This window comes from Priapulus caudatus, unplaced genomic scaffold, assembly GCF_000485595.1.
Source record: "Priapulus caudatus unplaced genomic scaffold, Priapulus_caudatus-5.0.1 Scaffold101, whole genome shotgun sequence".
Lineage (NCBI taxonomy): Eukaryota > Metazoa > Priapulida > Priapulimorpha > Priapulimorphida > Priapulidae > Priapulus > Priapulus caudatus.
In genome coordinates, this window is record NW_014577162.1 from 194,716 (window position 1) to 209,860 (window position 15,145).

A 15,145-nucleotide genomic window follows, 5' to 3' on the forward strand; every position below is an offset into this window, starting at 1 on the left:
CACTAGCTACACCAGTCTAGAGAGGTGTGATCACCTTTAGCAGTATTTGCATAAAACTCAGTGTGCTTGCTCGCATTTTGTTGGTGCTCATATCTATTTACGTCTAACACACACACACAAAGGCACTGCGCACGCACGCGCGCGAGCACACACAGGCACACACACATGCGCATGTGCACACGCACGCACGCACGAACGCACGCACGCACGCTCGCACACACACACACACACAGGCACTGCTCACGACACCGCACGCACGCACGCACGCACGCACTGCACCACGCACGCACGCACGCACGCACGCACGCACACACAACACACATACACAGGCACCACACACACAGGCACCACGCATGCACATGCACACGTGCTCACGCACGCACACGCACGAACGCACGCACGCACGCACGCACGCACGCACGCACGCACACACACACACACACACACACAATTTCCTCTATAATTAGGAAGAGCAGCAGAATTTTTATACCTCAACATATATAAATGGTAGTGCGGGTGAATTTATTGGCATATGATGCATTGTAAAAAAAGAGGCAGTCATTAATGTTATGACTACACAGATTGTTTATTATAAATCGGCTTAATAAACTGTGACTTATTGTCACATTTGTGACATTAGTATTATTGCCTACATTTATGATATTATACCATAAGAATTAGCGGATCAAACTCCTTATTTAACTAGAAAATATTATGAACTATTTATTTCTACGTATATAAAACTAATGCACATAAAAGGCATGGTGCAGAATTCAAGCACATGCATCATGATCCAAACACCTTTCATTACTGCTCTAGGCAAACACATAATCAGCTTAATAAACTAACTATCATGGTTATACATTTTGATCATGATTATGTTATGCCAGTCGTGCAGCATCATTGCACTACATCTAGGTATATACAATTCTTGCACTGACATACTCAGTAAGTTGTTAGTGATGTGAGCACAGACAATCGGTTCAAAGGTATATGACATGAGTAGCTTTACATTCTGATGTACTTACTCTGGTCCACTTAATGGGATAAAAACTTTAATGTAGCCAGACAAGATATTACAAGGCAGCTATAGCAATATAGCTGTGGATATGAAAGTAGACTCATATCATATTAACCACTCATCAATAACAGGTCACAGTGGGACAGAAGGGTCAGTTATATAGTAGTCCTAAAACAGAAACAGTTAGTTCTAGGAGTAAATCGTATCTGGATTTAATCAATGCAACACTCCTAGTTGAAGAGTGTATAAATGTAAAATAAAAGTCGCGGGAAATAAAGGATAAGAACGCTTACCTATAGCCCAGTTAGCTAACCAACGCCTGCAAACAGTGGCCCACCTCTATGATTTTGATGTTAAGAATCGACGTATTGTGTTCTCTCGCGCCCACGCAGGCCATTTTTATTGTAGTTTCTGCCATGAACACCAAGTAACTGGATTAAATGCTAACATCATTCTGACGGCTATAGTCAAGGCTTGGGAGCTTGTGCAAAATTTTCCCAAGTGGTATTTACTGATTCTAAAATAATATGCACCCTCCTGATTTATTATTCTATGACTCTAGTTGATATAAATAGTAATATGATATAAATGTTCTGGGAAGAGGGGGATGCATCTATATCTCCTGTTCAAAACCCAACATTACTGTCCATAACACATTAACACTCACTAACATTTCTATTAAAACTTTAAAACTTAAGGCGCGTCACACCATAGCGTATGCTGCGAAACCTATAGTTGCCGTGGTAATAAAATATTTTTATACGCACCAAACGCAACCCAAATCAACAATTAACCTATTCAACTTGGTTGCGTGTGAGTTGGCGTGCTGGCGTTGGGTGTGGTTGCGTGTGGGTCTGCGTTGTGGGTTGCTGCTGTGGGTTGCGTTGCGGTTGCGAACTGAAACTTTGATGATCCCCAATATCCTGCCGATCACCTAGCCCCGTTCGAGTTGCCGTGCGAGTTGCGTCGTGAGTGCGTGCAGAACTTACGAGTTGCCGTTTTGAGTTGCGTTCAAAAACTTACAAGTTGCGTTGGACCTGCAGTGTAGTTGCGAATATCGCGTCAGTGGTAAAAACCTGTATACTCTGTTAAAGGCCTCTACCCGAGCCAGGTCCACGGTCCAAGTCTTCCAGCCGTCTCCAACTTCCTCCTCGTAGAGAACCATTGACCCGATGACTCATCCAATTCATCACACTCATTCAATAATGCAGCAGTCATGTTCTTCTGATGACATGCGCTCTGGTTCTCTACCCAAATCCAAGAAGAAGAATGCTGGCCAACCCTAGCAAGGCCAGGAAAATCAAAGAATGTGCTACGCATCAGCGCAGGCCAGAGAGATTCTGATGGGTTGAGTGGCTGAGGGAGAACCAATGATTGATGGAATCCAAACGCAACGCCTACAAACACTGCCAGAGACTGAAGAGGTGGGAAGATCAGGCCCAGGTGCTGCCGACCCCTCATACGATGAGATCAAAGGTGGCGCCCACTTGCAACCGATGGTTCCGGTCCTTGGCGTGACATCCATGTGAAAGCTTGCGAGGCACCAATCCAAGGGCCAGTTAAGCGAGCCATAGAGGGGTATGAAAAACCCCTGTGTAGTTGGACGGACGCACGGACGCACGGACGGACGCACGGACGATCATGCGATTCTACAAGATGCATCTGACCATGTCAGATGAGCTAAAAAAGAATGGGAAAGATCAATAAAAAATTTTGAGTTGGCCCCTTTTGGCGGGTCGGTCGGTTGAGGGCAAACAAACAATATTTTTATTATGGCCTAATGCGTGAATGATTATTCTGTTATTAATTATAGTCTGCTGATATAAGTGTTAATTAAAGCATATTGACCTGCTCCCACACATCACCACCATAATGCTCACCCATTGACTGCAATGGTATGACAATGTCGCTAATTACATGGTGCACTCTGTACCCATATATGATGATATTTCCTCCAATTCTTACTTCATTGCAGAACTTGTATTACAGAGAATATAAAGAACATAATCATTCTCCTGTTGGTGGATATTATAAGAGTAATTCAAACTAAGTGGCAAGGACATTATCATGAACATATATATACAGCAAGAGTATAAACATATGCTCATGATATTAATATTATTATAAATAGCATTTAAAAGTGTCAAGTTGCTAATTGCTTTGCATCATGCATTAAAGTGATTACGTCACCGTAAATATACTGCACTTCTTTGAAGTGGCAGTACGGTCGCGGGTGTCATCGCGCCGTTCAAATTTCGTAGCGTTGATGTGTAATTAATTATAACAATTAAATTAGGTATCTGGTAACAAATACGTGTAGGTATAGACGATTTGTTATACAGTAAGTACAGTTGTATGCAGTAAAATTCTAGAGTCTACTATCCCTTTAAATTACTGCATTATACTTCCTGTTTTATTATATTGTTTGATGTGAACATACACTCATGACTCATACATGTATAGCCCATAGCAAGCAATTAATGTTGGGAACATTAATATCAAATCGTCCAGGTTTTTTGGTTTTTTAACTAGTTGAGAAATATTCTTATCAGGTAAGAATTTGACAATACGTTTAGTCCCATTAGTTCTTACTTTTAATGTAAAAAAATGGCAACAAAAATTTTACAAATTTTACCATAGAAATTTCGTGATGTAGTCAATTTCAGCACAACTGTGAGATTACGTTACAGGTTCATATGGCTGTTTTTAAGCCGTAATTATAATTACATTTCTTAATGTTAACCATCCTATATCTCATGGATATGTGCCACCAGCATCGCAAACAGTATTGTATACCCGACCTGGCTACACCCAGCACAGTACAACCACACACAGCGGCAGTGTAGTAATTAGGTGATTGGTGTTGCCAGGTATATGGAGGTCTCTGGTGTCAGTAGTTGTAACCTAGCTCACTCTCCATGTGTACTACAGTGACATGTGATGCTGCTGGGTCATGCTAGTGAGTGTTGTGTTCATTAATCCACTGAATGAGCTCATTCTAATCGTCTACTGCGGTGACTCGTGGTGGAGTGCTGGATTCTAGTAAACCCTGTTAGTCCCAAATGTGTTCACATACACGCCGAAACAGTGGAATGCACAGGGATGGTATCAGGACCTTCTCAAAGGAATGTTCGTTGGGCATCGTTATGAAAGTTGCCACGAGATGGCGCGTACGTTTAACTTAAGTGTCTTCAGATTAAAGATGGAAGCTCTGATCGTACGTAGTAGCAATAGTGCAACAACTATTTGCAAGACAGAAAGGTAAGCACTCATCCATTTACCTACGCAAGCCTACAGACTGCAATAGAGAGCTGCACCTGTAACCAATTAATGCAGCAAAAACTGCTCCAACACATGCACTGGCAGCAGCCACTGCAGTGGCATACGTTACATGTAAACAACTGACAGTACAGAATGCCATAGAAATTATACGATTTAAGGAACATACACCTTCTTTAACCAAATTTAGCTTTTTGAAATTTCACTGTGACATTGTAGCCTCATACATCAGGCATGTATAGATTCTACTAGCAAACCCGGCAGTCAAATTCTTTCTAACAGACAGTTAACAAATCCAAGTTTAACCCTCTCTTGAGGGTCAAAAGGTTATCTACACTTACTCTTCGCATGTCAGCAGAAAGTAGATTTCATGGTCCTTTCATAATGCATAAAAATGCTAGGTCACCGCTGAAACAAAAAAGTTTTTCAATCGCTCTCCGTCAGACCCATGTCCTCAGAAAATGTCTAAAATCTGCCCTAGGCCCAATGACCTTTGACTGTGACCTCCAATTTCGGCACAGTGATGGCTTTTCCTACCATGATGCTATACACCGACTATCAGCGAGCCTAGGTCGAGCCGTTTAGATTTGTGCCGCAATTCTGCATTTCCTCCTATACCTTAAAGAAAACAGTACCTCTAGGTTCTAGGGTTATTTTCAGCTAATTTAGGTTATAATTGCGCTACATATAAAAGTTTCATGGTTCAATCACTATTAAAATTTTTTAAAAAATGTTTTAAAACTAACGACTACAGTTTGATTACAACGACGGTGGCGCCACTCAGAGCGCACGATCTGAGAAGTTGCGCAAAACCATTTTCCAGCCAAGGGCTACAGACCGAGGTATTTCTTATTTATTCATTTAAAAGCAAAAGGATTGTAATATCTTATAAACGACATATATGTTTCAGTTATAATAGTGGATAAATTTGCCCTAAAGAATATCGTTCGGTTAAATAGCATTTAGGTATATAATATAATTGCACTTTTGTGATAGCCCTCGTCATTTACCTGCAAAATAAAAATGCAAATACGCAACTTTTTCAGGGTGGCAGCACGGTCGCGGGTGTCATGGCGCCGTTCAAATTTTGTAGCGTTGATGTGTAAATATTAATTAAGTATCTGGTGACAAATACATGTGGTATAGACGATTTGCATACAGTAAGTACAGTTGTATGCAGTAAAATCCTAGAGGCTACTGTCCCTTTAAGTAGGAGTCAATGTTCCCCTCTTTTACACCTCTTGACCTTGACCTTTGACCCCCAGCTTCGACATCCCAACTCGTTTTCGGATTACCCCCCCACGTCCCGAATACGTGACCGTACGTCGAGCGTTAGATTTGTGCCCAACTGTTGACGGACGGACGGAACGGACGCTCGACGACCGCTTCGACTGGACAAGAGCAGCAGAATTTTATACCTCAACATATATAAATGGTAGTGCGGGTGAATATTATTGGCATATGATGCATTGTAAAAAAAGAAGGCAGTCATTAAATGTATGACTACACAGATTGTTTATTATAAATCGGCTTAATAAACTGTGACATTATTGTCACATTTGTGACATTAGTATTATTGCTACATTTATGATATTATACCAAAGAATTAGACGGGATCAAGACTCCTTATTTAACTAGAAATATTATGAACTATTATTTACTACGTATATAAAACTAATGCACATAAAAGGCATGTGCAGAATTCAAGCACATGCATCATGATCCAACACCATTTCATACTGCTAGGAACACATAATCAGCTTATAAACTAACTATCATGGTTATACATTTTGATCATGATTATGTTATGCCCAGTGCAGCATCATTGCACTAACATCTAGGTATATCAATTCTTGCACTGACATACTCAGTAAGTTGTTAGTGATGTGAGCACAGACAATCGGTTCCAAAGGTATATGACATGAGTAGCTTTACATTCTGATGTACTTACTCTGGTCACACTTAAATGGGATAAAACTTTAATGTAGCCAGACAAATAGATTTACAAGGCAGCTATAGCAATATAGCTGTGGATATGAAAGTAAGACTCATATCATATAACCACTCATCAATAACAGGTCACAGTGGACAGAAGGCGTCAGTTATATAATGTAGTCCTAAAACAGAAACAGTTAGTTCTAGGAGTAAATCGTATCTGGTATTAATCAATGAACACCTCCTAGTTAAAGAGTGTATAAATGTAAATAAAAGTCGCGGGAAATAAAGGATAAGAACGCTTACCTATAAGCCAGTTAGCTAACCAACGCCCTGCAAACAGTGGCCACCTCATGATTTTGATGTAAGAATCGACGTATTGTGTTCTCTCCGCCCACGCAGGCCATCTTTTATTGTAGTTCTGCATGACACAAGTAACTGGTTAAATGCTTAACATCATTCTGACGCTATAGTCAAGGCTTGGGAGCTTGTGCAAATTTTCCCAAGTGGTATTACTGATTCTAAAATAATATGCACCCTCCTGATTTATTTATTCTATGACTTCTAGTTGATATAATTATAGTAATATGATATAAATGTTCTGGGAAGAGGGGGATGCATCTATATCTCCTGTTCAAAACCCAACATACTGTCCATAACACATAACACTCACTAACATTCTATAAAACTTTAAACTTATTAAGGCTATTTATTATCCGTAGAGTTAGCTTTAGGCACATATATGACTTCAACGCTTCATAGGACACCAGATGTTATTCACTTCACTTCATGTGAATGACTGTTGTGCATGTATAGCATTCTAAAATAGCTACGTCCAGGAGGTTTGAAAATATAGCTTCACTAAGCTAAAAATCTGCAGTACACATTTTAATAAGAGCTGATGTGTTCTAACCAATCAATATTTCATACTGGTAGTTAGTTATGTGCAAGATGGAACACGCACAGTTACATCACAGTGTGGAATCGGGTAGTACAGTCTTAAAAACGTCCCATCTTTCATTGGCCCAGTCATGACATCGAGGGCACCAACAATGTGGTCTCCCTTTGGAAGCGGCAAATGTTTTGGCATGTGTGGCATCCTCTTGGTTGAATAGTACTCAAGAAGTATAAAGCTAAAATCAAAAGAGGTCACGTGTCACTCATATACGTCAGAGGCATTTACCAAATGAATGCTAATATAGAATAAGGATTGATCCTCAGATAGGTGGATTTATGGACCAATCAATATCCTAGATCTGAGGCCAATTTTTCGCGCTCGACAGTTACAATCGCGTAACGCGAGTATGTCGAGCCCGGACCAGTCTACGTATTTTATTGGCAGTTGCTGTGCACTGATTGTTTATTTCGCATTGTTCGCTTGATTGTTCGCTTGGATGCATTGTTTTTTTTTCAGTGTACTAAAGCAGCTCGCAGCTCGCAAATACAGCATTTCTGGAGCCGCGAAACAGCGTGTGAACGCTCGGTCGCGTATTTGTCTCAGATTCGGTATCTCGCAAATACCGAATTTTATAAATACGGAGTCGCATGTGAACGCAGCTATAATGTATTGCCTACACAAGGGTAGAAATTAACTTTTGAACACGGGAGTCCAGCGAACTCCTTAACCTGAAAAAGAACGAGTCCGCTGCAAAATGAGGGAGTCCGCAGTTCGAGGTTCAAAATTAAAGATATTAACAATAACGCATGTGCTTATTTTTAAGATTCATGCAGTTGCACGTCTGCCAAATTTTCTTTGGACATTACCTAAAAAAATGCGCTCATCCCACGAGGCCGTGCTCCGGAACGAACTAGTTTATATGGCAGAATTTTCAGGGAGTCACACAGACTCCTGCATATGTCAAATCAGGGAGTCCGACTTGACTCCTCGCACCCTGCCTACAGATTTAGATAATGTACAGTGATACAATTTGTATAAACAAGTGCCGCGGAGCGACAGCGCTCATCTAACGTCTAATGCGGTGACTCTGTGGTAGAGTGGTGGGAATTCTAAGTTAAACCCTTGTTAGTCCAAATGTTTCACATACACGCCGAAACAGTGGAAATGCACAGGGTGGGTATCAGGAACCTCTCAAGAAGGAATGTGTTGGGACATCGTTATGAAAGTTGCCACGAGATGGCGCGTACGTTTAACTTAAGTGTCTCAGATTAAAGATGGAAGCTTCTGATCGTACGTAGTAAGCAATAGTAGCAACAACTATTTGCAAGACAGAATAGGTAAGCACTCATCCATTTACCTACGCAAGCCTACCAGACTGCAATAGAGAGCTGCCACGCTGTAACCAATTAATGCAGGCAAAAACGCTCCAACACATGCACTGGCAGCAGCCACTGCAGTGGCAATACGTTACATGTAACATACTGACAGTACAGAATGCCATAGAAATTATACGATTTAAGGAACATACACCTTCTTTAACCAAATTTAGTCTTTGAAATTTCACTGTGACATTGTAGCCTCATACATCCAGGCATGTAAGATTCTACTAGCAACCCGGCAGTCAAATTCTTTCTAACAGAAGTTAACAAATCCAAGTTTAACCCTCCTCTTGAGGGTCAAAAGGTATCTGACATGCATTACTCTTCGCATTAAGCAGAAAGTAGATTTCATGGGTCCTTTCAATAATGCATAAAAATGCTAGGTCACCCGCTGAAACAAAAAAGTTTTAAATCGCTATCCTCCAGACACCATGTCCTCAGAAAATGTCTAAAATCTGCCCAGGTGGCCCAAATGACCTTTGACACTGTTGACCTCCAATTTCGGCACAGTGATGGCTTTTCTAACCATGAATGCTATAACACCGACTATCACGACCTAGGTCGAGCCGTTTAGATTTGTGCCGCAATTCTGCATTTCCTCCCTATACCTAAAGGAACAGTAGCCTCTAGGTTCTAGGGTTATTTTCAGCTAATTAGGTTATAATTGCGCTAACATAAAAGTTTCATGCTTCAATCACTATTAGAAATATTTTTAAAAAATGTTTTAAAATAACGACTACAGTTTGATTACAACGAGCGGTGGCGCCACTCAGAGCGCACGATCTGAGAAGTTGCGCGAAAACCATTTTCCAGCAAGGGCTACAGACCGAGGTAATTCTTATTTATTCATTTAAAAGCAAAAGGATTGTAATATCTTATAAACGACATATAGTTTCAGTTATAATATGGATAAATTTGCCCTAAAATGAATATCGTTCCGTTTAAATAGCCATTTAGCGTATAAATATAAATTGCACTTTTATGTGATTACCCTCGGGTCATATTTACCTTGCAAATATAAAAATGCAAATACGCAAACTTTCAGGGTGGCAGCACGGTCGCGGTGTGTCATAGGCGCCGTTCAAATTTTGTAGCGTTGATGTGTAAATAATTAATTAAGTATGCTCGGTGACAAATTAAACATGTGGTATAGACGATTCTTGCTACAGTAAGTACGTTGTATGGCAGTAAAATCGCTAGAGGGTACTGTCCTTTAAGCTAAGGAGGTCAATTGTTCCCTCCTTCTTTACACCTCTTGACATTTTGACTTTGACCCCCAGCTTCGACATCCAATCGTTTTCGGATTACGCCCCCACGTTCCCGAATATCGTGACCGTACGTCGAGCGGTTAAGATTTGTGCCCAACTGTGACGGAACCGGACGGACGGACGCTCGGAACGGACGCCGACGGACGGACGGACCGCCCGACGATTCATGCGATCTTACAAGCTGAATCTGACTATTCAGATGAGCTAAAAAGAATGGGAAAGATCAATAATTTTTTGAGTTGTCGCCCCTTTTGGCGGGTCGGTCGGTTGAGGGCAAACAAACGAATATTTTTATTATGCCTAATGCTGCGTGAACTGATTTATTCTGTTATTAATTATAGTCTGCTGATATAATGTTAATTAAAGCATATCTGCACCCTCTCCCACCACAATCACCACCTAATGCTCACCCATTGACTGCAATGGTATGACAAATGTCGTTAATGTAAGCATTGGTGCACTCTTTACCCCCTATTTGTATAGATATTTTCGTCCAAATTTCTTACTTCATTGCAGAACTTGTATTACAGAGAAATATAAAGCAACATAATCATTCTCCTCGTGGTTGATATTATAAGAGTAACTTCCAAACTAAGTGGCAAGACATTATCATGAACTATATTATACAGCAAGATATATAAACATATGCTCATTGATATTAATATTAGTTATACAAATATGCATTAAAGTGTCGAAGTTGCTACTCTGCTTTGCATCATGCATTAAATTATTACGTCACCGTAAATATACTGCACTTCCTTGTGAAGTGGCAGCACTGGTCGCGGTGTTCATGGCGCCGTTCACAATTTCGTAGCGTTGATGTGTGAATTAATCTATAGACAATTAAATTAGGTATTCTGGTAACAAATACGTGTAGGTATAGACGATTTGTTATACAGTTAAGTTACAGTTGTATGCAGTAAAATCTTTAGAGCTCTACGTATCCTTTAAATTACTGGCATATATACTTCCTGTTTATTATATTGTTTGATGTGTAAACATACACTCATGACTCATAACATGTATAGCCCATAGCAACAATAATGTTGGGAACATTAATATCAAATCGTTCCAGGTTTTTGCGTTTTTTAACTAGTTGAAAAATATTCTTATCAGGTAAGAATTTGACAATACGTGTAGTCCCCATAGTTCTTATCTTTTAATTGTAAAAAATGGCAACAAAAATTTTACAAATTTTACCATAGAAATTGTCGTGACGTAGTAAGTCGAATTTCAGCATCAACTGTGAGATTACCGTTACAGGGTGCATATGGCGTGGCTTTTTAAAGCCGTATATTATATATTACATTTCTTAATGTTAACCATCATATATCTCAGGATGGATATGTGCCACAGCATCCGCGCAAAACAGTATTGTAACCCGGACCTGGCTACACCAGCACAGCAACAACCACACACACGCAGTGTAGTAATAGGTGAATTTTGGTGTTGCCAGGTATATGGAGGTCTCTGGTGTCAGTAGTTGTATACCGTAGCTCACTCTTCCATGTGTACTACAGTGACATGTGATGCTGGGCGTCAGCTTAAGTGAAGTGTTGTGTCATTAATCCACTAATGACCAAATCTCTTGATAATAATTAAAATCGAGAAAAAACCTGCGTGGAAATAAAAAGCAGTGTGAAAGGGGTGACCAGTCAGTCAAATTGCTGGACTAGCAGCTATGACTCCGCATACGCCTGTATTCCCAACAAATTCCAATCTCAACATGTGAAGGGGGCTGGCACTTCCACAGGTGGCAGTAGCAACCTGATGTATAATGACTTAATGTTATATCATGATGTATTAATTATTATAGGCAGTGATAATTTAACTCGCTATACGGCAGAAGTATCCATCCTCCGCCTAATTTTAACGTATCACCAACATTTGATTGACGTATATATTTATGCCGTCATCAACATAATTCATTCCAATCATCACATGATTCGCAATCCCATAAGGTTTAGCTATCTAGAAAATTTTAAAGGTTCAAATCCCATATTATTTCTAGTCAACATTGTAGCCCTGTTGATGGCGGTTCATACCTAGTGTCTACCTATTGTCCCAGACGCCCCAGTACCTATGTGCCCGGTACCTATGTGTCCCGGTACCTATGTGTCCCAGTTACCCCAAGGTCCCATGGTCCGGTACCTATGTGGTCCCGGTAACTATTGTGTCCAGTACCCAGGCACTATTGTGTCCCGGTACCTATGTGTCCCGGTAACTATGTGTCCCGTACCAGGCACTATTGTTCCACGGTACGCTATTGTCCAGTACCCAGGTACCATGTTCCCGGTACCTATGTTTCCCAGTACACGAAATAAAGGATTTCAGGATTAGGCCTAGGCTGTTACGTCAGCAAACAAATTAATTAAAACAATTAAAATGTTTTTGTAGTTAATTTTCAAATAAAAAACTACCAGTTCAGTTCACAATTTTTGCATTAAGCGGGGGACACACCATGCAAAATTCGCATGGTATAAGCATAGATATATACATATTCTATATATCATTATAAATGTTCAATTTTCCATTATCGTTTTTTTTCCATGACTTTTATATAACTTCCATATATTTTAATATATTATAATGAATGCGATTAATTTTGAGATTAATTCAGAATTTTTTTTTCGTTTGGGTTAAAGAATTTTGAGTCCCGTATTTAAAGGGTTAGTGCTGTAATTCAGTATATTCATCTTGTATTAAGACATTTTAAAGCATAATCCGACCATCGATTTATGCAAAGTTGACGAATGCTACAGTAACTGGCACCTTGTGTAGTTAATAAGTACATTACCTTATAGCCAAACGCTATTAGTTTGTCCAACACTGCTGGTTACTAAGAAATCTAATTGAAATCCGCAGTCCAAGAAACGGTTGTTAGACAGTTACAAACCGCCATTCCGGCCGTAACCGGCCGTAACCGGCGAGGCGGTGTCATACAGATTATAGTGCACGACATTTTCGCACGTATGCTCGGCCGTCAGTGATTTCGATCCTTGTAGTCTAGTCGCATTCCGTACGTTATGGTTTTACTCTTGGGATTCGGAATAAAATGAATATACGAAGTTCTTGAGATTACAAGTAACATATAATATAGTGGCAACTAAGGCAAATAATAACACTAGCAAACAATTCACCCGGGACAAACAATTCTATGCTCAACATCCTGTAGCCACATGTACGTCACGAACCGAACTCGAGTTTAATTTGTTAGTAATAAATTTAGCGTGTCGCCAATTACCAAATTTACGGATTTCAATTAGACATTTCTAGTAATTAGCAGTGATATTGGACAAACTAATACGCGTTGGGCTATAAGGTAATGACTTATTAACTACACAAGTGCCAGTTACTGTAGCATCGTCAACTTTGCATTAATCGATTGCTCGAATATGCCTTTAAGGGAGAATACTGAGCATAGTTTTATTCTCTCATGACTTTAAATAGTACCCCCTTAATATGAGTGAACATAGGACGGAAAACCTATGGTACCGTGTACTGGACACATAGGTACGGGACACATAGTACTGGATACATAGGTACCTGGAAACATAGGTACCTGGGACACATAGGTACCGGAAATATAGGTACGGGACATAGGCGGAAACATAGGTACCCGGAACATAGGTACCGGGACACATAGGTACTGAGTACTGGACACGAAGGTACCGGAACATAGGTATGGACCCGTTTGATCGGGGCATGCCCTATAGATCAAAGGTCCGATAGACCGAAGGTCTGATTAGACCGAGAGGTCAGAACCGAGTATGCACAAGGAATTAGGGCGCTAGAGTTAGGGTATGAGTTAGGGTTAGGGTTAGGGTTAGGGCATATATATGGTTTATAGTGGCATCGGTGAATGTGCGGCATATTCACGTTCGAATACGGCATCAGTAGATGTCCGGATGCGTAGCCTGGAGGCTAGGCGACCGATTCCGGACGTGTAGCCAATGCGTATTCGAATAAACCTTCGGTCTATAGGGCTGTAACCGTTCGATCATAGAACTTGGAAGCTATTTTCCGTTAATCACGTTTCCAATACGAAACCTTTTGAACACATTTCTAGCATACATATATACACATACATAAACATACTAGCCAAGTACTGTACGGTAAAATAGCTGAAATGGATAACCTGCCGTATACGGTTAAATAGCCACTGCGTAATTACTATGTGTATATTGTTCACTATAAGTATAACTATAACTATAAGTATATAAGTATAACCTATATATGGCTATACTAGTTCTATACGAAGTTGTTGGGACGAAGTTGACAGTAACCGCGAAGTAGTTCAAGTACGACACAGCCGGGTATATAAAAGATGTGGTAACAGGACTTTACTTTATGCTTTACCAGAATTCGACGCCAGTACATCAAATGTAAGGGTGTGTAATTAAGCGGCTAACACAACAACCACTCATTCATATTTAGTCATTATAAACTTCCCACGACATATTATTTACTAACACTAACATGCTCGCGGACACGTGGATGTTCTCTTGTTCACTATCCAGCTATCCAGCTATCCAGCTTATAATGATTTCTTTGCTTATACTATTTTAATAAATTCTATGCAAATTCATAATAACAAACAATATGCCAGGTAGTACTAGTATGCTTAATTTGTTTATTCAAATACACTATTCCTTCAACGTATCATCGCCAGCGTTGTCGACACAACATTGACGGTAAGACTCGGAGTGAGTAAGAGCTGTCGAGCTCATGTTGATATCCCGGGGGGGTCACTAGTATATATGCCGGTATTACCCCATGTGCGTTCCAAATTTTGCGGGTTAGGGGGGTGTTTTTCAACTTCTAAAGCGGGCGCGCGCGTGAGCAAATAGGCCCCTCTTTACAAAGCTAATCCCGCAATAAGCCCTCGGAATCGTTCAAGTCAAGCACCGCGCACGCACAGTAGGCGCCCCTCACGGGCCCCCTCCATTCCCTCCACTCTTTGCCCTCCACTTGTCTGCAAGGGACTCTTTCATTGTGTATGCAATATATTCCCCCTCCGTTTACACAACTTTGACCTTTGACCATTGACCCCCTAAATTTGTCATCCCGAATCCTTTTCACGATCCCCCCCCCCGACGTCCCGAATATCGTGACTGTACGTCGAGCGGTTAAGATTTGTGCCCAACTGTTGACGCACGGACGGACGGACGCACGGACGGACGCACAATCATGCGATTCTACAAGCTGCATCTAACTACGTCAGATGAGCTAATAAATAAATAAATAATTTAATTGATTAACAAATAAATAAATAAATAAGATACACGGGTCGTTTTGATGGCACATTGTCAAGACAATGTAATTTGGGCCGACTGCATCAAACCTCTATTGCATACTATATCAG

General features: G+C 40.5%; 1 protein-coding gene across 3 annotated transcripts in view; it reads right to left on the bottom strand.

Moving 5' to 3' along the window:
- LOC106805141 (platelet-activating factor acetylhydrolase-like) overlaps window positions 1–14,260 on the bottom strand; it is a 27,020-nt gene extending 12,760 nt beyond the window's left edge. The window contains exons 1-3 of one of the 3 annotated variants that reach the window (XM_014806628.1): window positions 14,140–14,260; window positions 7,200–7,368; window positions 6,542–6,656 (exon numbers count right to left, since the gene is read on the bottom strand). In XM_014806628.1, the coding sequence (XP_014662114.1) occupies window positions 6,542–6,656; window positions 7,200–7,334 (250 nt within the window). In that variant the 5' untranslated portion in view covers window positions 7,335–7,368; window positions 14,140–14,260. Of the gene's footprint in view, window positions 1–6,541; window positions 6,657–7,199; window positions 7,369–14,127 lie in introns of those variants that run through there. The other 2 variants (XM_014806629.1, XM_014806632.1) reach the window with 2 other exon arrangements.
- Window positions 14,261–15,145: the final 885 nt, after the last annotated feature.